Below are 24730 nucleotides of genomic sequence, written 5' to 3'. Positions count from 1 at the left end.
AGTGCTAAGCATCACATGAGCGGCGAGAAAGTTAACAACAAAGGGGTGACCGTCTTGCTGTTTTTCACACAAGAGGAGCTCCACTCAGAAACATTGCCGCAGTTGTCAAAAATACCGAGAAGCTTGACGGCAAGGCCGTATTCTCGCTCCTCTGTGTCAAAAGTCACAGAGCTACCACATAGACTGCACTTAGGCGTGATAGCAAAGTGCCTATCGCTTCTGCACTGATAACAAAAAGGCGCGACTCCATCTCTACCAGTCCGTTCGCAGCATTGTGGATACTCATACACATGTCCAATTTCTGTTTCATTGCTGAAGTTCCCGCACATTGTTGGAGGTTTTCCCCTGCTTGCTTCTGCCATTGGAGCACCTCCACTGGCTGCATCATCTCTGTGCCATGCTGAACGCTGCTCCTGAGATTGCTATCACAGGCTATGTCGTTAAACTTTGGTCGCTCTCGCCAGGTCTGTCGCATTCTGCGTCACAGCCGTCGCTTGAAACAGTCGTTGGTATGTCGTTAAACTGGTCACTCTTGCCAGATCTGTCGCATTCTGCATCGCAGCTGTCGCTTGAAACCGCCGTTGGCATGTCGTTAAACTTTGGTCACTCTTGCCAGGTATGTCACATTCTGCGTCGCAGCCGTCGCTTGAAACCGCCGTTGGTATGTCATTAAACTGGTCGCTCTCGCCAGGTATGTGCATTCTGCGTTGCAGCCGCCGCTTGAAACCGCCGTTAGTATGTCGTTAAACTGGTCACTCTCGCCAGGTCTGTCGCATTCTGCATCGCAGCCGTCGCTTGAAACCGCCGTTGGTATGTCATTAAACTGGTCGCTCTTGCCAGGTATGTGCATTCTGCGTTGCAGCCGCCGCTTGAAACCGCCGTTAGTATGTCGTTAAACTGGTCACTCTCGCCAGGTCTGTCGCATTCTGCGTCGCAGCCATCGCTTGAAACCGCCGTTGGTATGTCATTAAACTTTGGTCGCTCTCGCCAGGTATGTGCATTCTGCGTTGCAGCCGCCGCTTGAAACCGCCGTTAGTATGTCATTAAACTGGTCACTCTCGCCAGGTCTGTCGCATTCTGCATCGCAGCTATCGCTTGAAACCGCCGTTGGTATGTCGTTAAACTTTGGTCACTTTCGCCAGGTACGTCACATTCTGCGTCACAGCTGTCGCTTGAAACTGCCGTTGGTATGTCATTAAACTGGTCACTCTCGCCACGTATGTCGCATTCTGCGTTGCAGCCGCTGCTTGAAACCGTCGTTGGTATGTCGTTAAACTTGGGTCGCTCTCGCCAGGTCTGTCGCATTCTGCATCACAGCCGTCGCTTGAAACCGCCGTTGATATGTCATTAAACTTTGATCGCTCTCGCCAGGTCTGTCGCATTCTGCGTTGCAGCCGCTGCTTGAAACCGCCGTTGGTATGTCGTTAAACTTTGGTCGCTCTCGCCAGGTCTGTCGCATTCTGCGTCACAGCCGTCGCTTGAAACCGCCGTTGATATGTCATTAAACTTTGGTCGTGCTCGCCAGGTCTGTCGCAGCCGTCGCTTGAAACCGCCGTTGGTATGTCATTAAACTTTGGTCGCTCTCGCCAGGTATGTCGCATTTCGCGTCGCAGCCGTCGCTTGAAACCGTCATTGGTATGTCATTAAACTTCGGTCGCTCTCGCCAGGTCTGTTGCATTTTGCGTCGCATCCGTCGCTTGGCAAAGCGGAACCGCCAGCGTGGCTTGCTGATCCATAATCACTGAATAGCCAAATCCACACGTGAAGACACCAATAACGCTTTGTTGGGCTTTGTGCTCTGTATATCACGCACATGATCACACGTGCGTAGTGTGGTCGGAATGTGAAGTTAGTGCTATGGCATGTCAGCCGTGTATGGCGATCGGACCGTCTGCTTTGGTAGGTAGCCAAGATGCCGCCTCTAGCAAAAAAGCACAAATTTTTGACGCTACAAGATAAGCCTGCAATTACTGCCAAGGGTGAATAAGGCAGGAAGAAGATGGAGATCACCGACGAATTTGGAATTGCATGGAGCTCGCTGTCTACAATTTTGAAAAACAAAGCCTGCCTCCATTTTTGGCACGCTCGGAAATGGTGCAAGGAACAAAATGGTGATGGCTGCAGCATTCCCAGACGTCTCCTTGGAAGTGTTTTCTTGGTTTTGTGAACAGCGTGCCACCAAAGTACCACTGTTCAGCAGAATAATTCAACAGAAAGCGCTGGACTTTCCATGCATGCTTGGGCACGATAATTTTAAGCCAAGCCCTAGCTGGTTCAGCCATTTCAAAACCATTGCAAATTGTTTTAACCATGCCAGCTTCATTGCCACTCAGCAGGCATCATGCGCTGATCCAGCAGCACTGGAGGAAGATTTGCCTGAAGGCGCACTCGATAACAGTGCTGATGGCACAGTGCCGCCATCGGTGACCCATGCATGGGGTGAACTTTGAGCCATGAAAAACGAAGTTCCAGATGGCCTCAGCATTGATGAGTTCGTTTCATTGTTGTACAAAAGGAGATAACCGACAAGACCATCATAAGTAACGCATGCGAAGCTGACAATGCCGACAACCACCAAGGACCAAAACATTGAGAAGAAGGCAAACCCGTGGGATGTGTTAGACACCTGTGACACAATTCGTTTGTTTTTTGACAATGACGTGGAAATGGACCACACCTTGCAGTGTGAAGGCAGAGCTGTGAAGTTGCTGCAAGGCAAGGCTCAGTAAACTTACAGGCTCTTGGCAATAAATTCTTGTTTTTCAAGCCATTTCCCCGTCTTCCTTTCTCAATCTCGCACCAACAAAATTTCCATGAAAATAAAATTTTTCACATTTCCTGGCGATTTCATTATTGTGGGTTTCGACTGCAGTTTGTGCTTATGATGTCCGTTTCCTTCTTCTTGTACCTGTGTCTGCATGCTTAACTTTTTTCTGACATTAACCCCCATTCATTCGAAAGATCGGATAATTTGACTTATGTCTTCTAGTTCCGAAATGCATATGGAATGGCATCAAACTCTCATTAATTCGGACGTATTTGGATGCACACTGGTTAATTTAGACAGACCTCGAAATGTGATGAGCACGGAGTGTTTCACGCATCCAACTAAAGTGAAGTGGAAGCGTCCGCATCCCCATTCATCAGCGGGAAACGACAGGAATGCCAGAAGACGTCATGTTTATTTGTCTTTACAGCCCTTATTCTTGCGTTGGCTGCTGCGCATGATATCGTGTGGGGTACGTGCCTTCAGAACTGTGCAATGGCCATTCATGATCATGTCGATAGCGACCACAGTTTCGACTGCAGCGGTTCCACCTAACAGTAGTTTCATATTGACTCATTTCGCAAGTTGGCTGTGTGCCTTTCAGAACTGTGTAGTCATCAGTCGTGATTTCATCCACAGCGGTTGGGGAAAGCAGTAGTTTCTCTGAGACTGACACTATGTTGGCCGTGCGCCTTCAGCTGCGTAGCCAGCATTCGAGATTGCGCCGTCATGATCCGCAGGGGATGCGGCAAAAAGTCATGACTCGGTAAACATTGGCTGTGTGCCTTCAGAATTGCTTGGTTGCCATCCATCCATGATTGCATTGATAGTAACTACGGTTTCATTCACAGCGACTGCAGTGAGCAATAGTTTCGTTGGGACTCAGTGCAACACATCGGCAATACTGCAGCCCACTCACTGGCATCAAACCCACCGGCTACATCCCAAGAGATGGACAATCTGTTGCCAACCAGTGCACTGGCAAAAAAAAATAATCGGAATTGTGTGCACCGTAACAAAATGCATGTCTCAGACGAAGACGCAGGTTTTACGTCATGGCCGCAACGCGAAAGAAGCTGTGAGGCCTTTGCCGCTGTGCCCCCTCATCCGTCACAAGATGACAAGAAATGCAGCTTCCGAACTGCTTTTGTGCAAAGCAGATGCAGGATTTGCCCATTCATTCGGTAAATAAAATCGTGTTGATGTCTTAAGCACTTTATTGTTCTCTTGGTGCCCTCGATAATTCAACATTCGATTAATGCGGACATTTCTTTTTGCTCCCATCAAATCCAAATTAACGAGGTTTTACTGTACAGTGGTATCTCGATGATACGAATCTCAAGGGGTCACGAAAAATATTCGTATTAGCCGAAATTCGTATCATCGAAACAATTAAAACTAGCTAAAGAGTCAGGTGAACTCACTCAGGCACACGTACGTAAAAAGCATTTATTTCTTGAAGAAAAAGTCTCTAGTGTCCTTCTGCTTCTTTTTCTTTGTCAGGTCACTTAGCAGACTTTCTTCAAATTTATGAAAACATGTGCACGTTACAGGGGTATTACTCAAGTTCGCGCGTGTGCACCTGACCCTTCTATGGATCGCACAGCGCCGGTGGAGCGGCAGTTGCTCGCTAGCACTTTTGCAGCAGCCCTAACAGTCAGAGCTGTGAACCCTATCCCGCGGTTCGCAGTGAGTTGCAACCACGGCGGGTTCAGGCCAGGGGGGACAGGGTGAGCCTCGACCTAAAGTGTTTATTCACTTTACAGTACAAGTACCAACTAGCACCAACAGCAACCACAAATACAAAACCACAGCAGCGGAGCGTTCCGCACGTCTGAAGCGAAAGAAACTGCACAATGTTGGAACCACAAAAGAGGTTGATAAGAGTTCAGCTCACCCAGAGTGGATCTGCGCTCGGGCCCTGGGACCGTCAGTCGCTCACAAAGGCCTAGCGCAGCACGGGGACGGCGTGCGGCGGTCTCAGCGGCTGAATTGAGATGCAGCAAGTTGCAAGCTCCTCAGCCGAAAGACAAAGATCCATCGGGAGAATAGCGCTTCTCCCCGAGCGACGGTGAGGGAGTCTCCCCGGTTCCAAGAAAGGGAAAGGAGGGAACGGGGTGCCTTGGCTGCAGCGTCGCGGCCAGGCGCGAAGAGCTGCGAAGGTGCCCTCTCCCCGCTACCCTCCGCGAGCGAGCACGTGATTATCGCGTGATAACCACGTGGCCACTCCGGAGACATCGGGATGCGCGTGCGATCTCACAACGTGTCGTCGCTGATTTCATCCGCGGCCATAGCACGCTTCAGAACTTCGAGCGCATGCAGCGTTTCAGCTGCCAGTGGAAGTCCTTCGCCGTCGCCCACGTCTAACACACAGAACGCGTCCCGAAGCACAGCAGCCACTCCGTCCGATGGCACGCGGAAAAGGAGGAAAAGCACAAAAGCACCACCGCTTCAAACTGAACTTCAAACTCTTCGCGCCCAGTTGCGGCCTCCGCGCTGGCTGGCACCGCGTCCGTGCCTCCGCACCAAAAGAGAAAAAAGGGAGAAATTGTGTGACTGTGCGCTGTTCTCTTTCGCGGCCTTCAGTGGGGCGTCGTTAATTGGGTGGCCAAACTTGCCACTCATATTGGCATTCACGTGAATGCTTAGTGTTTTTCTTTGTGTTTTGTTCTGATGTATATGTGTTCTAAGCTGTAATTGCACAGTGACCTATTTAGTTTTGTATTTCTGTGAATGTTACCCGTAAATGAAAAGGGATTCATAATGTCTGCATTTTGTTGTTTTCCTGTTCGTGTTTTTCGTAACTTGTATGACAATACTATTTCTGCATTCATGTCAATTTTTTAGCCGCAGTGTGAAGTAACTTTGTATAAATAGTCCCATTTATCCACATATTGTTTATATTTTTTATTGTTCATCTTGTACTTGTGCACGCATTGCTACGTGATGCCAAAGAAACCAATAAGGGACACAGACCTAGTCAAGCCAATTTTATGGCTTTTTGTCTGTGCTTTGTATAGATACAAATAAAGTTCAAAGTTCAGTTCAAAGTTCAAGGCGAAAGCCTTTAATGGCTGATTCTCGCGGTCGGGTCCGTCCGTGCACTGGAATCGTGCCAACTGTGGCCTCCCCCCTTAGAAACCGGCGTGCCGGTGGGGGGCACAGCTGTGCATAGCAACCGTGACGTCACACAGTAGCGGTAGAACGGGCATGCGCGCATCGGCGGCGGCAGCTGCACCGCCGCTCCTTCGCCAGATATCTCGTTGCAGTCGAGTGAGTGAGACGCATGGCTCCTAAGCAGCCCAGTGATTCCGCGCCAAGCGGTTTGGGGAAGCGGCTGCGGACGCCGGATTCTCCCAACACCAAACGCTAGAAGAACAAGGAGTGAATGCGCATGTGACGACTGAACATGTCACCAGATGCGAAAGCAAGGGAGGCAGAACGGAAACGCCAACAGCGACTGATGAGATCACCGGGTACCAAAGGCAGGGAAGCAGAACGAAAGCGGCAGCAGCGACAGGCAATATCGCCGAACACCAAAGCAAACGAATTGGAGCGCAGACGGCAGCAGCGACTGGCTATGTCACTGTACAGCAAAGCCAGGGAAGCGGAGTGCAGACGGCAGCAGCATCTGGCTTTCGCCAAGCACACTTTTGAATTTCCAAAGTATCTTCGGTAATTTTCGTATCAACCGACGCGGGTCGAAAATAAATTCGTAACAACCATTCTCTAGCACGTTGCAAAGTAATGGGGCTCGGCCAGGACCACTGAAAAATTCGTATCATCCAGAAATTCGTATTAGCAGTGTCGTATTATCGAGATTTTAGTGTAATTGGGCTATAAATGCATGTATGTCCTCAACCGTCTATGGATAACGAAACAGCGTGATGACGCATGCCAGAAATAAGGGGTATTGGCAAATAAGCTCGATTCGCTATGCTCAAAGTTGCAAGCATGGTTAATTGCCACCTCTTATCTTGCATCAGGATCAATATGCATGGGGTGTATCCTTGGTCAATCATTTTACGGGAGACTTGCTGCTTTGTATATCATAACGTCTAGCACCAAAGCATCTTATTGCAACAATAGGCATCTCGTTTGACTTATCCAATGAATGCCATGAAAAAAAAGTGCTCCAAAAGTGATCAACTCAGCATATGGCCTGAGAACACTTTCACGAAAAACAGTTCATTAAATATGCTATGCAAAATGTTTTGGTCACTAGTTGATGCTTGTCAATTACGAGTCTCTGAAGCAGTCCCCAAAGACTACCTAGAGCTCAAAAAGGCCTGAAAGTTTATAGACACCACAGCTAGAGATAACTGGATGAATAGAGCAATGACAACATCCCTGAAGAGTACATAAACCTGACAGGCCTAATTTATTGTAATCATTTTGAGCAGTACTAATAATTTCATTGTCAAAATGCTTGCAGTTTCAGATCTGCTATCGCCCTTTTACTTCTGTAGAAGAGATTTCCAGCACTGCAAGCACATGAGTGGATAAACCTCAATACCTAGTGAAACTTGCACATTATTTGGCTTTGCTAATTTTGCAAGTGCACCTGAACTTCATCATGCAAAAAAGAGGTGAGGCGTGCAGACAGGACACAAGAGTAGAGAAGTGGACAACAGGAACGCCGACTATCAACTGAAGGGAGCACTGAGGAAAAAAAAGAAAGAAGACACAAAATTAATCTGCGCAAGCTCTGGAATGGTATCACCACGTGTCAGTCGGGTACATGTGCCGGTCTACGTGAGAGATGACTGTTAAGGCACTTAATCTCTTCCTTATGCAAAGTAATCGAAGGCTGACTCACGCACGCACTTGCACCATTATAGATATGCCATGCCTCTACCATGAGGCACATATCTTCATTCTTATGCCTGTACAATATCGCGCATTCATCTAACTCTGGCGTGCAGTTACAATCTTGGCAATGTAGGGAAAGATTAGAAGGTGATCCACCAGTTAATCTTTTATGTTCTATTAGCCTCTGATTGATAGACCACCCCGTTTGCCCTACGAAGAACTGGCCACAGCTAAAGGGAATTTTATAAACCACACCCATACGACAGTCAGTAAAACTGTTGTTCTCATTGTGCTTCACTGGAGAAATATCCGTTCTTTTTTTGCCTTTTACCAGTTCCTTTTTCCTCTGCACGGCAGCGCATATCTTACCTAGCTTATTGGGAGCAGTGAAAGCAACATTAACATCACATCTACTTGCAACTTTTCAAGCCTGTGCGATACTGAATGAATGTACGAAATAGCCACTACTCTTTTTTTTGCTATTACTGCTTTCTGTAATCACATACGTCCCCCTCGAAACTGACTTCTTTAGGCATTCAGCCACAGTGGCCACTGCTACGCTAGGATAACCTGCTTCTTATAGGCGCTGGACCTGCGAATTAAAACTGGCGCTCATTTCGTGCGTGCAGGATCTGGTGAGAGAAGACTAAAGGCACGACATGGCAATTCCGTTTTTTACTGCTTTGGAATGCTTGGATTGAAAGTTTAACAACGGCTTCGAACACCTTGGGGAGTACTGCCAACAAACGTGATTTTGTTCGAAGACTAAGGAAATTTCTAGAAACTGAATTACGCGTCGCTGAGGAAATTCTTTAATAAACTTTAATCCTCCCCCATAAAGTTTAAATTGCTTACTTACTGAGATAGCAGCGGAATCGAATTCTTCCCTATTGCAGAAAATCAGGTAATCAACAACATAACGAAATATCTTGATAACGAAATACCTAAGGCTTTCTCTAAGCAGCTGTCAACCTTACTCAGGTAACTATCGCTAAGAATAGGGGCAACCTTTGAGCCAATACAAATACCTGATTTGGCATGCTCACTGACCTCGAGAGGCAAAGCAGAAAAGTTGGTCTAAAAATTAATCTGCAGAAAACAAAAGTAATGTTTAATAGTCTCAGAAGAGAACAGCAATTTACAATAGGCAGCGAGGCACTGGAAGTCATAAGGGAATACATCTACTTAGGGCAGGTAGTGACTGCGGATCCGGATCATGAGACGGAAATTATCAGAAGAATAAGAATGGGCTGGGGTGCCTTTGGCAGGCATTCTCAGATCATGAACAGCAGGTTGCCATTATCCCTCAAGAGAAAAGTGTATAATAGCTGTGTCTTACCAGTACTCACCTACGGGGCAGAAACCTGGAGGCTTACGAAAAGGGTTCTACTCAAATTGAGGATGATGCAACGAGCTATGGAAAGAAGAATGATAGGTGCAACATTAAGGGATAAGAAAAGAGCAGATTGGGTGAGGGAACAAACGCGAGTTAATGACATCTTAGTTGAAATCAAGAAAAAGAAATGGGCATGGGCAGGACATGTAATGAGGAGGGAAGATAACCGATGGTCATTAAGGGTTACGGACTGGATTCCAAGGCAAGGGAAGCGTAGGAGGGGGCGGCAGAAAGTTAGGTGGGCGGATGAGCTTAAGAAGTTTGCAGGGACGGCATGGCCACAATTTGTACATGACCGGTGTTGTTGGAGAAATATGGGAGAGGCCTTTGCCCTGCAGTGGGCGTAACCAGGCTGATGATGATGATGATGATGATGAAATACCTGATTTCTGCAGAAACACACCATCTCTCCACCCAATCAGCGTTGACTTTAAGTACACTAAAAGAATTTTTAGAAAAGCTCCCGTGGAAACACCGCATCTGTCAAGAAAAGCCGACTCTTGCACTTCTTATTTAATGCACTCATTTACGGAATTTAGCAACTTGTCTTTGATATACATACGAAAAGCTGTACAATCACCAGGATTTTCCTCTCTCAAATACTGCACTAGTGCCCGAGAATTACGCAAGCAAAAGGGGTTTGAAAAAACTAGTGAAGCTAAGCAGTTCTGCAGGTAACTAGCGACACAGACCTGTCACGTCCCTTTCTCTGACACCACGAGGTGTGACACAAAAGAAACGAGACTAAGTGTGTAGCTTGAAAAAAGAGTGGGGTTGTCAACAACTGTTTTGCTAATGTCATCCTACACACCTCCTCTATTCATGCGGCCAGTTTCGACGGGACCGATCACGCCATTTGGGAGTGCTGCGACACGTGCAACCGCATTCTGCCGGAAAAATGTCTGATGTAAAAACCGAACAGCGAATCAACATTAAGCTTGTTGTGAAACTCAAAAAATCAGCCGCGAAAACATTTCAAATGTTAACCGAGGCTCGTGGAGATGAAACTTTGTCTTGTGCACATGTGTTTGAATGGCATAAGCGGTTTTCAGGGGGAAGGGACAGTGTGGAAAATGATGAACGTGCTGGGCGCCCAAGGTCAGCGATTACAGACCAAAACATTGCCAAAGTTCGTGATCTGAACCGTGGTGACCGAAGATTAAGTGTTCGTGCAGTGGTGGAGTTGGTTAACTTGGATAGGAAAGCTGTTTGAGGCATTTTAACGGACGAATTACACATGAGGAAGATTTGTGCGAAGGTTGTTCCAAAAGTTCTGTGCAATGACCAAAAACAGTGCAGTAAAGACGTGTGTGTGGACATGTTAGAACGCATTGCAAATGAGCCAAATTTGTTGGAATCTGTTGTAGCATGTGATGAGACATGGATTTTCATCTATGACCCAGAAAGTAAGCGCCAGTCAATGCAGTGGAAGTCTCCAGTATCCCCAAGACCCAAAAAAGCACGCATGTCGAAATCAAAATTCAAGGCAATGTTAATTGTCTTCTTCGACATTAATAGAATTGTAATGACTGAGTGGATTCTCAGCAGTCAGACTGTTAATCAACACTACTACATTGAAGTACTAAAAGGACCGTGAAAAAAATTTTGGAAAAAAAAGGTCACAGTTGTGGAGTGATGGATGGCTGTTGCATTAGGACAATGCACCCGCTCACATGGCCCTATCTGTCAAGCAGTTTCTGACCAGCAAAAACATTACTGTGATGGGGCATCCTCCTTATCTACCTGATTTGGATCCATGCGGCTTTTTTTTATTTCCTAAAGTTAAAGTTTGCTTAAAGGGAACCCATTTTACCTCAGTTGAAGAGGTTCAAGCAAAAATGGAGAATCTCCTGAAGATCCTTCCAAAAATCTCGTTGCAGAACTGTTACCAGCAATGGCAGCACCGAATGCAGAAGTGTGTGAATGCTGAAGGGCACTACTATGAAGATGAGAATGTCACAGAAAACTGATTCTATAAGTACAATAATTTATTGGACGAGTCTCATTTTTTTTTTTATCACACCTCGTATAGCACAAAAAGGAATTTCTTGCTTATGGGTCTTCACCGAGAAAAACAATTCTAAGGTGAGGGATTTTGCTTTCTTGACATTAGAGACAACCCTATCAAGATTACGTCTTGACAGGAGGTCAACGGCACGTTGCTTAACTGCAGAGCGCTTGAGTTTTACTGGCTGTAAATTATTTTCTACGGCTGAAATAGTTTTTCTGAAAAGATGTCATCTGGCATAATTACGAAATAACTTTCCTTGTCAGATATTACCGGTCTAAGATTATGTTCCACAAGGTTGGACAACTAACGGTTGGACAGGGTCAGACGTCTTAATGAAGAATTTGATTGTTTAATGCTAGCAATGCAATCTGAAATACAGTGCGAGCGTTCTTCTTCCGGGACGAACCTGGCTATGCAGCACGGTATGCTTAAAATGTCAACTGGTTTTATGTTAGGCTTGAAACAGTGCTTAGGACCTAAAGCAAGGGTTTTTCTGTGGGTATCACTTACGATGGCGTCTCCAAGAACCAGTACGTTATTTGACAATGAATTATTAGAAAGGTGTTTCCTCTTACTTTGTTGAAGCTTCGGAAGTTTCATCCTCCATAGGAAGTCTGCGTGTTGCACGGCTAACCTGTTCCAATCAGCGTAGGGGCAGTTCCAATGGCAACCGTCTCCTAGGGCCGCGCAATGGACCTTTAGACACTCCTGGTAGAACCTAACTTGGCATAACTGCGAGTCGGCCTAGTTGGAACAGATTCATCTTAAAACTTTTTGTGCACAAACAAACAGGGACGAAGAATAGGGGCAACACAAGGACGAGCGCTTAACGGACGAACCTAACTTGGCGCCATGATTCAGCGGAAAGAATAGCTCCAATCCTCTTGGCATGCCCAGTTGATGGTTGAAGGAAGCCGCACATCATCTGAACTTCCAATGAGACGACACGATTACAAGTAAACCACGACATGGTTCTAGCGCGGAAGATACGAATTGCAATTCCGGAGCTTCAACTTCCAGTTTCTTCAACAGTTTTACTGACTGTCGTATGGGTATGGTTTATAAAATTCCCTTTAGCTGTGGCCAGTTCTACGTAGGGCAAACGGGGCGGTGTATTAATCAGAGGCTAATGGAACATAAAAGGTCGTTAACCGGTGGATCGCCTGCTAATCTTGCCCTACATTGCCAAAATTGTAACTGCACGCCAGACTTAGATGAATGCGCGATATTGTACAGGCATAAGAATGAAGATACGCGTCTTATGCTAGAGGCATGGCATATCTATAATGGTGGAAGTGCGTGTGTGAGTCAGCCTTCGATTACTTTACATAAAGAAGAGATTAAGTGCCTTAACAGTTATCTCTCACGTAGACCGACACATGTACCCGACTGACACGTGGTGATACCATTCCAAAGCTTGTGCAGATAAGTTTTGTGTCTTCTTTCTTTTTTTTTGCCTCAGTGCTCCCTTCAGTTGATAGTTAGTGTTGGTGTTGTCCACTTCTCTACTCTTGTGCCCTGTCTGCACGACTCACCTCTTTTTTGCATAATGAATCCTTAACAACTAGCTCAGCTTTCTGTCGTTCTAAAAACACCTGAACTTCAATAAAAAAATTACCGACGATTACGTTACTTCCTAATGCGAAATTTGAGCGCAGCAAATAAGCTGTTTCACCTTTTCGATAGATTGAGGCAAAGAAATCGAGCAACACATGTATGCGCTATCACAGAATTTTTTTTTAATTTTTCACACGTATTCCTTTAACAAAGACTCCACTAACAGTTCTTGACAGTCATGAAGGAAGCTTTGTGGTCGGAGAAATAGACTGATATATGTTCGACTTGGTACACCAATGCTTGATTCTCAAAGACGAGATCTATACAAGTGCCTCGCGAGGTTGTCACAGCCGTGGGACGCGTTACGAGCGAGAGGAACGGGATGTTCTCCCGCATAAGTGTTAGGAAATTGCTGTTTGTCTTTATGTCAACATTAAAGTCCCCCACTACTAACATCGGTGTGGATCGATGGACGGTTAATGCGAGTTCCAGGAAGTGCACGACGTCTTTCGTGAGTGCGGTAGCGGACTCACGAAAGCGGTACCAGTCGGTCGCTGCTAGCGCTGGGGGGATGAAAGGGGGGCGGAGCTGGTTGCGAGGCCGACGATAACGCCGACGACGACGCGAAACCCAGGAACGGACGCCAAAGAGCCATTTGTGTAGCCAGCCCTCCTCCACAGTCTCTCCTCCTCCCTTCCATCATCCTCCCTCGCCCGGAGAGCCGACAGCGCGCATGCGCGGCGGCGGAGCAGCAGATTCGTCGGCGAGCTGGTTACAAGGCCGACGACAACGCCGACGACGACGCGAAACCCAGGAACGGACGCCAAAGAGCTGCGCTCTAAAAAAAACATTTTTTTTACAAGCCACGTAGTTCTACTAATTTCTCCTGTTCAATTTATCATCCACCTTTCATTGAATTCCAGTCTCCTTATCTACATTTAAGATGAACCTTACATATAATTAACCTAATTTTATTTCCTTTCCTCAACTACCAACCGGACCCGTATTTGTACTCGTCGATTTCTTTTCCTATTTGCACACTGTGCTTCACTTCTGGTATAACTCTTCTTGTGCGTGTGTCCTGTATATGTACAGTCCAAGGGCCACCTCTGCACACTTATTGCTTTCCGAGTAAAACTAATCCCACTGAATAGACGCCAGCTGCTTACATGTCAGCTCCCAACTTTTTTATGTGTGTGCGTGTGTCGCCCCCTACTTCTCGGAAGCACCTGCATCACAACCCCTAGCTATTACCCGTACTCCATGCTTTTGAACTCTTCCCGTAACACTCACTATGGTCTCTTTCTTGTGCCCACTCATCCTCCTCACCTCTTTGGGGGGGAGAATGAGTTACATACATACAAATGATGCCAAGGAAAAAAGCTGTTGCCCTGATAAAGGCAGGTCACTTTGTTGAAATGCTGACTCCAGCTTTCACCTACCGAGGACTTCAAACTGCCATCTTCCTGTGAAGACCTTGTCTGGTATAGGGGAAATTATTTGTAGCTTTAATTGAAGAACAGAAATGAGAAGCTCGAGGCAAATGGAAGTGGACGAAAAAGAGCTTGCTGCCGGTGGGAACCAAAGCCACAACCTTCCCATTAGAATGTGTACATTGCTCTACCAAATGTGCTACGGCGACAGCTGCTGTTTTCCGTCCACATTTTTTTTAGCATTTATGTATGTTACAAGATCCCACTTTGGGAGTGTTTGCTAGCGCCACTCAAGGCCACAGCAGCGGAACATCCTTTTGACCAAAGAAGGAGACGAAAGAGGAATCGAGGTGCTCGATATTTTGTTGATTACAACTGACCGATGCCATCGGTCAAAAGGATGTTCAAAAAGACCACAACTGGCAGTGCAACGCAGGCATAATGCAGAGATTGTGGGTTCGGCTCCCACCGACGGCGACTTGTTTTTTCGTCCACTTTCATTTCCCTTACTATTTCGACACTTCAATTGAAACAACAAATAATTTTCCCTGTGCTTTCCTTGTCTTTATTAACTGTTCACTTCATATAGTTGTGATCAACAAAATATCGAGCACCTCGATTCCTTTTTCGTCTCCTTCTTAGTCTCGTCTGTACTTTATGGACATACTTGAGTACTGCAGAAAGCCTTACAAGGAGCGCTCCCTTCTGCAGGCTCCATCTCACATCGCTGTGCACGCACCCATGTTATCCGGCACGTCAGGAACCACCGATATAGTGAATATAAAAAGTGAACCAGTGAAAAATACCAAGGAGCCTGGCCTGTCACTGACCAGGCAGGGTGATGAGCACCACCTTGCGGGTGTGCTGGGGTTGCCCATCAGGGCCCAGGCGTGATGGCTCGGGAGGGTGGAACACGTCCTTTTGATGAACAACCATACGATCACATGTCACCGTATCCCGAAAGATCCATGGATGGTTCACGAAGGTGTCCACATCGAGCATCTGCAATGGCACACAAGATGCCATGAATGACAAAAAGCACTGACAATCATTGTCAAGAGCATCACCCCCACCCATGGCTGTGACGCAGTTCAAAGGGGCCCTGAACCACTTTATATCGAAGTCGAGAAATGCACTTGAAGTTAAAATATACTATTTCAGAAATAATTTGTCGCAAAAAAGTATTTCAATGCTTTCAGCAGAACTGGAGTTTCCACTCCTTCTTCAATGCCTTGCACTGCGAAAGCTACGGCAGAACGGGGTGTGCCCACAACGCTCTGCCTACTGACCATCCCCATGGCGCACAGTTAAAGTTTTATTTTGGATGTTCACTATTTCCGATGTCGGTGCCTACGACATGCCAAATGCGGTTGTCCTCGGCAAGCCGCAGTGCAGTCAGCCAGTGGACTCATCGCGGCATCCACACTACATAGGAGATTGCAGCTACATGCAACTGTAGTGCATATGCGCAGTGTTAGCTTTGTCCACAACAAGGTTTAAGTGCGCTTGTGCTTATATGCTCCAGTCTGGCCGAGCTACGTGGTGCAGACTGGCTTTGTCCTGCACCAGCTTGACCAACGGAGTAGCTACATCCAACTTGCACATTTTGAAGTGCTATCAATAACTCAATACGAAACGAAGTTTGCCATTGTGTCTAGCCAGGAGTGAGCGCATGCTGGCAAGCGCATGTGTGGTCTGACCTTAAGTTTCGCATGGCTTGAGGATAGTTGTGTTCAAAGCTAGTCGAAATTGGCGAGACCTGATGACTATGACACCAATAAACAGGGTGGCCAACGTTTCATTCCTATGCAGGTGACCGCGCGTGAACAGAAAATAGTATGCTTCTTTCTAAAGTATGTAATTTTTGCAATTCGAAAGCACATTTTCGCTTACTTCAGCCTGTTTATTAAACGTCATCAATAAATACACACAGTAACAGTAGGAATAAGTGCACTGATCCAAACACCCTTCTTTATTGATGTCATTCTATTGGCCAATAGCAGCCACGTATGGGAATCTACTACAGTAGACTCCCTGGGATCATGAAAAGTGTTCGTCTTATCGGAAATTCGACTAACCAGGAGCGCTTCTAAAAATGATGTTTGAGCATGCAGTGCGTGTCCAAATACCTCGTAACTAGGAACAAATTAATGAAATGGCCTTTCAAGGAAAAAATAACTAAGCATTTATTTATTTTTATAAGCATTTATTGCACTACAAGTGGTACACTACACATTGCCCTAGTAAGGCGTCAGGCACAGTTGACTGTTACCCAGTCGGTTATTTTTTTTTTTTTTGCCTGTCGAGAAAATCACTTGGCTGCTACAAATGCAGACATCTCATTTAATTTTCTAAGATATTCCTCAGTGCCCTCGCATTGTTCGAAAAACTGTACTAAAGTATCCAGGCAAGCGTCAGCTGCATTGCAGGTCACTTGTGCAGATTCAGGCACAACATCCATGCTGTCATCATCAGCAGCAGTTTCTGTTGGCAGGTCGAGCACCTACCTCTTCAATTAAAGCTTCCAGTGTGTCAGCCCTACATGTTTGCACACCTTCATCAATGCTGACATGCGCACTCATGTCAATGGAGACACCCTTACTGCTCAGCGTAGAAACAATGCTGCTCTCCTCCTCCAAGTTCACAGTACAGTCCTCACTCATAGTATCGCAGACATTCTGAGCTGAGCTGTCAATAGGTGCCATAAACCCCGCATGGTGAAAGGCACTGGCAATGGTCACTTCAGTAACCTGCCCCCAAGCACTTGTTAGTAAGTGGACAGCACTTAACAGGTTCACTGTGTACTCTTTACTGCTCTCCATGCAAATTAGCATCCTCTGCAACAGAGAGCGATGATAGTGCTTCTTCAAGCTGCTGATTACTCCCTGCCCCATGGGCTGTAGCTTCACAGTTGTATTTGCTCGTAGAAACTCCAGACGAATGGCACAAAATCCGGCGACGTGACCGTGTCCGGGACAGCTATCAACAACAAAGAGAACTTTTCTCTCTGGAAGCAATGATCCTTCTCCTGAAGCCACTGCTCGAAAAGCGCTAGCGTCATCCATGCTTTCGAATTACCCATGTACGTGACCGGCAGCATTTTTATGCTTTTAAAGCAGCATGATGCTTTAGACTTCCCAGTCACCAGCAACCTTAGTTTGTCAGTCCCAGTCATATTTGCGCCCACGAGGACCGTTACCCGAAGCTTGCTGTGCTTGCCCGCCACACAGTTATCACCAGCAAATGCGAGCGTTTTGTTTGGAAGCAGCTGGTAGAAAAGGGCAGTTTCGTCCACATTGTATATACCTTAAAAGTCATATTCTTCTATGAGGTCATTCAGTTTGTTCTGCCTCCAGTCACTGCAGGCCGTTTCGTCCACTGCAGCGGCCTCGCCGACAACGCAACGAAAGGCCAGTCCATGCCTTCTGCCGAAACGGTCGAGCCACCCATCGCTGCATGAAGACTCCACATTCAGCCGCAGTGCAATTTCTTCTGCTTTCGCTTTCAATATGACTCCATTCACTGGCAAATTCGCACCGCGCGCTCTCTTTACCCAAGCAAGGACGTCTTGTAGGTCTTTGTGCATAGCTGTGCGCATCTTCGGCGCAAACTCACCATCTTGCGGAGCACTGGTAATCTGCCCTTCGTCTATCACAATACCACTCACGGTACTTTCCGCGATGCCGAACTTGCTCGCAAATTCAGTCTTTGAAAGCCGGCCGGTGCGAACTTCGGTTAAAACTTCGATCTTCTCACCAAGTTTAAGCGGCTTTTTCTGAGCTGTTGGCTGACTTGCCATACTAGCAACACGACGAACAGGGCGCACACTAAGACAAACAACGCACACCACGATGTGACGGCATACGGACTGGCAGGAGCCAGTGGGACACAGCGCACAGGCAAGCCACGAAGAAGGGATATGCCTACCATAGAATAAAGAACCAACTTTAGAGAAGGGAAACAGTACCTTCCGCAGTGGTTCGAAAATAAGCAGGGGCAGTGCATGGAACTTACTTAGGTGGACGCCAGGTGACGCTGCTCAATCCGAAAGAGGAAGTGCACTTTTTTTTTTTTCAGAGCAAAATTTAATAAGGCCACTTTTCGCCGGCCGTGTACGCTCGTACGCGCCATGCTTGCCCTGCCGGCTATGCGGCATGCCTCAATGCCTTGGTTGCCACGTAACTGGTGCATTCTAATTGCCAGGAGACCAAAGAGCCTCTAATGACAGCCATACAAACAAGCCACAAGTGAGTGAACAGAATGTGCGACTTTATTGACAGAAGACAAGCAGTGTACATTCTTGGGCAATAGCAGAAATAACATTTCCTTGCCGACATATGCTGGAATCATTGACGCAAGCTCGCAAACGGCTCACCGTTGTCGTTGCACATGGCAGTGCGGTAACGAGCGACAACCAGCGGCGCAAGCAGATTGGATCTCTGCCGCAGCCTACACAGCGACATAGACTACCCCGCATTTTAGCTGTTCACTCTTTTCCAACCTGCACGTTTCTTTTCTTTCGGGGGCCGCTAATGTGTGGGTCACACTTGGTGTCTCACATTGTCTCAATATGGACAAGTCGCTTTCGTGGGCATCGCCTTCATCGGCTACTTTTTCGGGCCTTTCCAGCCATGTGGCTATCAACTTTATATGCATCGGACTACGTAAGAATGTATGCTGGTCTCCGTTCATGCCTAATTGCAGCCGCAAAAGGCCAGAGGCACAATTTGCCCATGGCTGCAGCAGGAAAGGGCGAACGGGGAGCATGAATCACGGTGCATGTAAACTGGGAGTCTACGTCGCTGTGCAGGCTGCAGGAGCAAATGCTCAATTCGAGAGACTGCGTCCCAATGCAACTGACCAGGCCGCCACATCCGAGAAGCATAACACGGCGACCATAACCAAGTGAGATAACAGTGAAATTAAACAGCAATCAATCACCACATAAGGTTCAGACAATACATTATACAGTAAAACCTCGTTAATTCGAACTCGGTTTATTTGAAATCCCGCGTAATTCGAAAGTTTTCGGCGGTCCCAACAGTTTGCATGCAAATTCTGCCCGATAATTTGAACAGCCAGCGTGCCCATATCCGCATAACACGTCAGTTTAAACCATGGCCTCAATGATCAGCAACAAAAAAAAAATTTGTGTGCCAGTCTCTGAGGCCAGTATAGTTGCCGGAGTGGCAGCTAGGTGGCATTTTAAATCAACTTTCTGTCAGCTAAGTCGGTGGGATGTTTTTCATAACAGTGAATTGCAGCACACTGTAAGCAGACTGGAGGACGCAGCCTACAGTGCGGCTAACTAACGCGCCAAGCAGTCACGCATCAATGACTACCGTATTTATACGATTGTAAGTCGACCACATTTTTTTTAAATTTGAAAATCTGAAATGGGGGGTCGACTTACAATCGAAACCAAAACATGGCACCGCCAAAAAAGCGAGACCAATGGGAGCTACAACGTAGTTAGAATTTTATGTTTGCTCTATGGCCCTATCCATAGCTTTTCGCTATCCTGCATGTTTGTTCGCTTACAATACAAGGCCACGAAATACCCCGAGTGGCCGAATACAAGTATCTCGGGGTATGGATAAACAAAGGGCAGATGTACACGGAAAAGCACGAACAGTCTCTAATAGCAAAAGGGCGAAGAGATGCCGGGATAATGAAACATAAGGCATTGTGGAGTTACAACAGGTATGAGGTACTGAGAGGCATTTGGAAGGGAGTAATGGTGCCGGGGCTTACTTTCGGGAATGCGGTCCTGTGTTTAAGGGCAGAGGTTCAGTCGAGACTAGAGAAAAATCAGAGAGCTGTGGGAAGGTTAGCACTAGGCACCCACGGGAAAACCACAAACGAAGCAGTACAGGGAGATATGGGCTGGGCATCATTCGAGGCACGGGAAGCTCAGAGTAAAATCCTATACGAAAAACGTCTGAGGAAATTGGATGATAACAGGTGGGCAGCTAAGGTGTTTAAATACCTATACAGAAAGAGCATTGACTCACAATGGCGGAAAAGAACTAGGAAGCTAACCAGTAAGTATGCCAGACATGAGGACGAAAAAGGACAGAGCATTAAACGACAGGTTAAAAATGCGGAAGGTAAAAATTGGATAAATTCAATGGAAAAGAAGCATAGTGTAGAACTATATCGATACTGGAAACAGCAGATCAGGAAGGAAGCGTTTTAGGATAACTCAAGAGGCAGTGCCCTACTCTTTGAAGCTAGATCAGGATGTCTTAGAACGCGGAGCTATAAAAATAAATTTAACAAAGAAGAAGACATATGTACTGTGTGTGGTAAATATGTAGAAACAATGGAACACCTCATACTAAAATGTGATGGTATCAATCCCGATGTCGATGCGGCCACAGTCACCCTTCCTGAGGCCCTAGGGCTCAGAGATAATGATACTCATGTAAATAAATGTGCGGTGGAAATTAGCGAAATGCGATTGGAGGATTGGTGGCTCAAAAGCAGAGAGGTGACATAACGTTAAAAGGGTAGGAAGACGTATTTAAAGAAAATCGAGAAATTCAATAACAAACAACACAGATCACAATAAAAGGCAAAATAAAAATCTGAGCATGGTGGCGACTGCCATCGCCCCGTTTCAAAGGGGACGCTCCTACCTTCCATCCATCCTGTTTCTGGTGAACATTGTGCGCAGTTTTGTAGAGTGTAGCGGCGGTAACAGTGAATTGCAGCACACTGTAAGCAGACTGGAGGACGCAGCCTACAGTGCGGCTAACTAACGCGCCAAGCAGTCACGCATCAATGACTACCGTATTTATACGATTGTAAGTCGACAACATTTTTTTTAAATTTGAAAATCTGAAATGGGGGGTCGACTTACAATCGAAACCAAAACATGGCACCGCCAAAAAAGCGAGACCAATGGGAGCTACAACGTAGTTAGAATTTTATGTTTGCTCTATGGCCCTATCCATAGCTTTTCGCTATCCTGCATGTTTGTTCGCTTTTCGGAAGGGTTTTTCATCACCTCGGAATGCGTTCGTTAGTTCCAACATTTCCCGGTAGAGGCGTCGTAATAAGCGATATTTTATCTTACAAACTTTCTCTTAGAATTACCGAAGCATTTTCTTTTACATAAAAACAGGGCAAAATTATCATTGCTAATTATATATTGTACTCTTTGTTAGTAAGTTTATTGTTTCTTCGCCATTATAAACGCAAATAGCGTTCAGCATCATCGATCTTTCACGTGACCTCTGGCCTGGATTTAAAATTTTTACCGGTATTTCCGAGTGCACTCATTCGTTCGTACACTCAAGACTGGTTGCTTCTTTGTTTCTAAACCTAGTTTCTTGCGCTTCGATGTAACTTGGGGTGAAGTTACGTGTTTGCAAGCGGACATGTAAGCCCGGCAGTTGGGTTTCGGTCGTGAGCCATTCGGAACAGGTCTGCATCGAAACGGGAGCTGGATTTTGCTGCGGCTGACAACGGCAATAACGGTGAGTCGTTAAACACCGCTGCTTCAATCGTTATATAATATCCGTCTCATTATCTTCCAGGCGGGCACAAGTTAACGAACTAGATCCTGCATTACATATGGGCAGTGAGGATCTCAGTTGCTGTTTCCTAAATAAACCTTTACTTGCGAGGCTGTCGTTTGGTTTACACACACAACCAGGAAAGAAAGAGCGATATCAGAAGGCGCGTCTCATTTTTCATGTTATTGTAGCCGTGGTTGTAGGTGACTGAGTAGCCTTATCAATATACATATTAAACTTTTTTTTCGAGTCGGCCGGCAACGTCTTTCGTCCACAAAACCGAATAATCCTTTGGTAAAATGAAGTGAAAGTACAGAATTTAATGTATTAAACAGTTGCAAGCATGATAATTCACCCATATTTCGTACTTGTTGGTTCCAAATGTTCTTGCTGTTCAGATTGGTTTACCGTAGGGCATTTATTTTTGCAGTAGTGAAGCGGTGCATCACGTCCGTGGAGAAAACTAATGCATCAGTTCTAATAGCTTCATGACTTTCATGCATTTGCTTGTGGAGCCAGCAGTGTGATCTCTTCCACTGTGTAAATGAACCCACAAATGTTCTCATTTCTGATCTTAATAATACTTAAGCTGTTTACATGCATTGTATAGTTAGGCAGACATAAATTTATGGACAATAGCAGTATTTATTTGACGTGCGGCTTAAGCACCCTAGAACAGACTGGGTACATTTGCATGTGTTCTGTAGTCGCAAACCATTACAATATATATGTCAAACCTTTTTGCATTTCATATTGCAAAATTTTGCTTTTTCGATTTCTGATTCAGTCAAAATTTCTGTTCCAGACATGCAGCAATGAGGACGGCACCAGTATAAAGCAACACACTCCACACACTAAACAGAAGCTGCTGCCTGCTACAACAAGGTCATTGTGTGGACATTGGCTACTACTACAAGGTAAACAACACATGGTTCAGAAATAAATATGTTTGATCTATGCTGTATTGGCTTGCTCTTTGCAGCAGATATGAATGTTTGTTCATATTTATGGTTCAGTATAATTGGTTCGAACATATAAAACACACATAAATTTGGCTAATCTGTGCTGTATCTCATGTGTCACCGTTTTGCCCCAACAGAGTCTATGCCAAGCACATCTTGGTCATCTCAGGAGCTCCTATCTGCACCAACAGGAAGGGGCTGGAGCCGAATTTGCAAGGCTTTTACACCAAGAACAAAGAAGCACATGCACAAGAATATGGATGAGATATCAAGTCTGCAAAGAGCTTCAGCCACCATTCCACCAGCACGGACATTTGGCTGAGTCATCCAGGTAACTCAAAAAGGACTTTCTAGAAATTCTTCGTCTTCAGATGCACCTGCAACATCTGACCAAGCACGGACGACGCTGGCCAAAAGATTGAGTTCCATCAGTTTGCCCTTAATCAGCTTCCTAGCCATGTTAATTCCGTTTGTGCCAAGTGTAATTTTTCTTCTATAAATGCAAGCTTTCTCATTGCCCATTTTTGTTAGAGGTCATTCATCCTCATCCAAATATAAAGGTCAACCGATTCTTTGCTGATACTTAATACCAGTCACTGTCTAGCAGCCTAACATATCTGTAGCAGTATCTTCTAGTGTATGCTGTCATGCGCAATTACTCTCCTGAAATAGCTGATGCAGCATCGGCATGCGTCTTGCATTAACCTATGCACATGTGCTATGCACCATTTTACTTTTCTTGATGTTTTTAGCCTTCAATGCTTGCAGAGCAGAGTGACTTCTCTCTTGAATGCAAGCTTTCTCATTTTCCATATTCCTAGTCTCGATGATTGCTCCTCTTCCTTGATAGCCTGGGTCTTTGTGCAAGCTACAGTGAAGTGATTGATTGCAGAATCTGGTTTTGCTGCCACACTTGGTTGTGGTAACTGTGTTACGTTTCTCAGATGTGGGGGCCTGGTCAGTTGCACTGGTAAGCAGTCCCTCGAGGTAAGCATTTGCTCCTGCAGTCCGCAAAGCGACATAGACTCCCAGTATACACACACCGTAACTGGTGCGCCCCGTTCGTTCTGGCCTGCTGCAGCCATGGGCAAATTGTGCTTGTGGCCTACATCGGCCATGATTTGCTCAAAACGGAGACCAGCATATGTGCTTACATGGTTCGAAGTGTATGAAGTTGATAGCAGTATGGGTGGAAAGGCCCGCAAGAATGGCTGCCGAAGGTGATGCCCACAAAAGCGACTTGTCCACATTGCGACAAAGTGGGACACAAAGTGTGAGCCACACATAGCGGCCCCCGAAAGAAAATAAATGTGCAGGTTGGAAAGGAGTTAACGCTAAAATGCCGGGTAGTCCATGTCGCTGTGTTGGTTGCGGCAGCAGATGCCTGCGTCACCTGATTGCTTCGCAATGGAAGTTGCTCATCTTCAACGGCAACTGTTGGTTCAAACAGGTGCAAGGCTCTGTCCAATCTGTTTGTACCGCAGGTTGTCGCTCGTTACCAGACCACCACATGTGACAAAGGCAAGCATTATGCCTGTAAGATGGTTCGTAGCCAATGTATATTGTATTTTCTGAACATCATGCGGTGACTGATTGCCGTTTAATTTTGCTGTTATGTCACTTGGTTACGGTCACAGTTTTATGTTTTTCGAATATTGCGGCCTGGTCGGTTGCACTGGGAAGCAGCCTCTCGTAGTAAGCATTTGATCCTGCAGTCTGCACAGCGACATAGACTCCCAATTTACGCACACCGTGATTCGTGCTCCCCGTTCACCCTTCCCTGCTGCAGCCATGGGCTAATTGTGCCTCTGGCCTTTCTCGGCCGCGATTAGGCATGAACGGAGACCAGCATAAGTGCTTACATGGTCGGACGTGTATGAAGTTGGTTGGAAAGGCCCGCAAAAGTGGCTGATGAAGGTGATGCCCACGAAAGCGACTTGTCCATATTGAGACAATGTGGGACACTAAGTGTGAGCCACACATTAGCGGCCTCCAAAAGAAAGAAACATGCAGGCTGGAAAGGAGTCAATGCTAAAATGATGGGTAGTCCATGTCACTGTGTAGGCTGTGGCAGCAGATGCCTGCGTCACCCGATTGCTTCGCACTGCAAGTTGCTCATCTTTAACAGCGACTGTCGCCGCAAACAGGTGGGACACTCTGTCCAATCTGTTTCTGCTGCTGGTTGTTTCTCGTTAGTAGACCACCACGTGCGACGAAGTCGGGCACTACGCCTGTAGGTAGGCAGCTAAATGTACCCTAAGAGACCCGT

The 24730-nt window shown here is 46.2% G+C and overlaps 1 protein-coding gene across 2 annotated transcripts in view; it reads right to left on the bottom strand.

Annotated features, from left to right (window-relative positions):
• Positions 1-24730, bottom strand: part of LOC139056316 (von Hippel-Lindau disease tumor suppressor-like) — a 129560-nt gene that overhangs the window by 28652 nt on the left and 76178 nt on the right. For both annotated transcript variants that reach the window (XM_070534473.1, XM_070534472.1), the window contains exon 3: positions 14807-14978. In XM_070534473.1, the coding sequence (XP_070390574.1) occupies positions 14807-14978 (172 nt within the window). The remainder of the gene's footprint in view (positions 1-14806; positions 14979-24730) is intronic.

This window comes from Dermacentor albipictus, chromosome 2, assembly GCF_038994185.2.
Source record: "Dermacentor albipictus isolate Rhodes 1998 colony chromosome 2, USDA_Dalb.pri_finalv2, whole genome shotgun sequence".
NCBI classification, from domain to species: domain Eukaryota; kingdom Metazoa; phylum Arthropoda; class Arachnida; order Ixodida; family Ixodidae; genus Dermacentor; species Dermacentor albipictus.
This window is presented reverse-complemented; position numbering and strand designations above follow the sequence as displayed.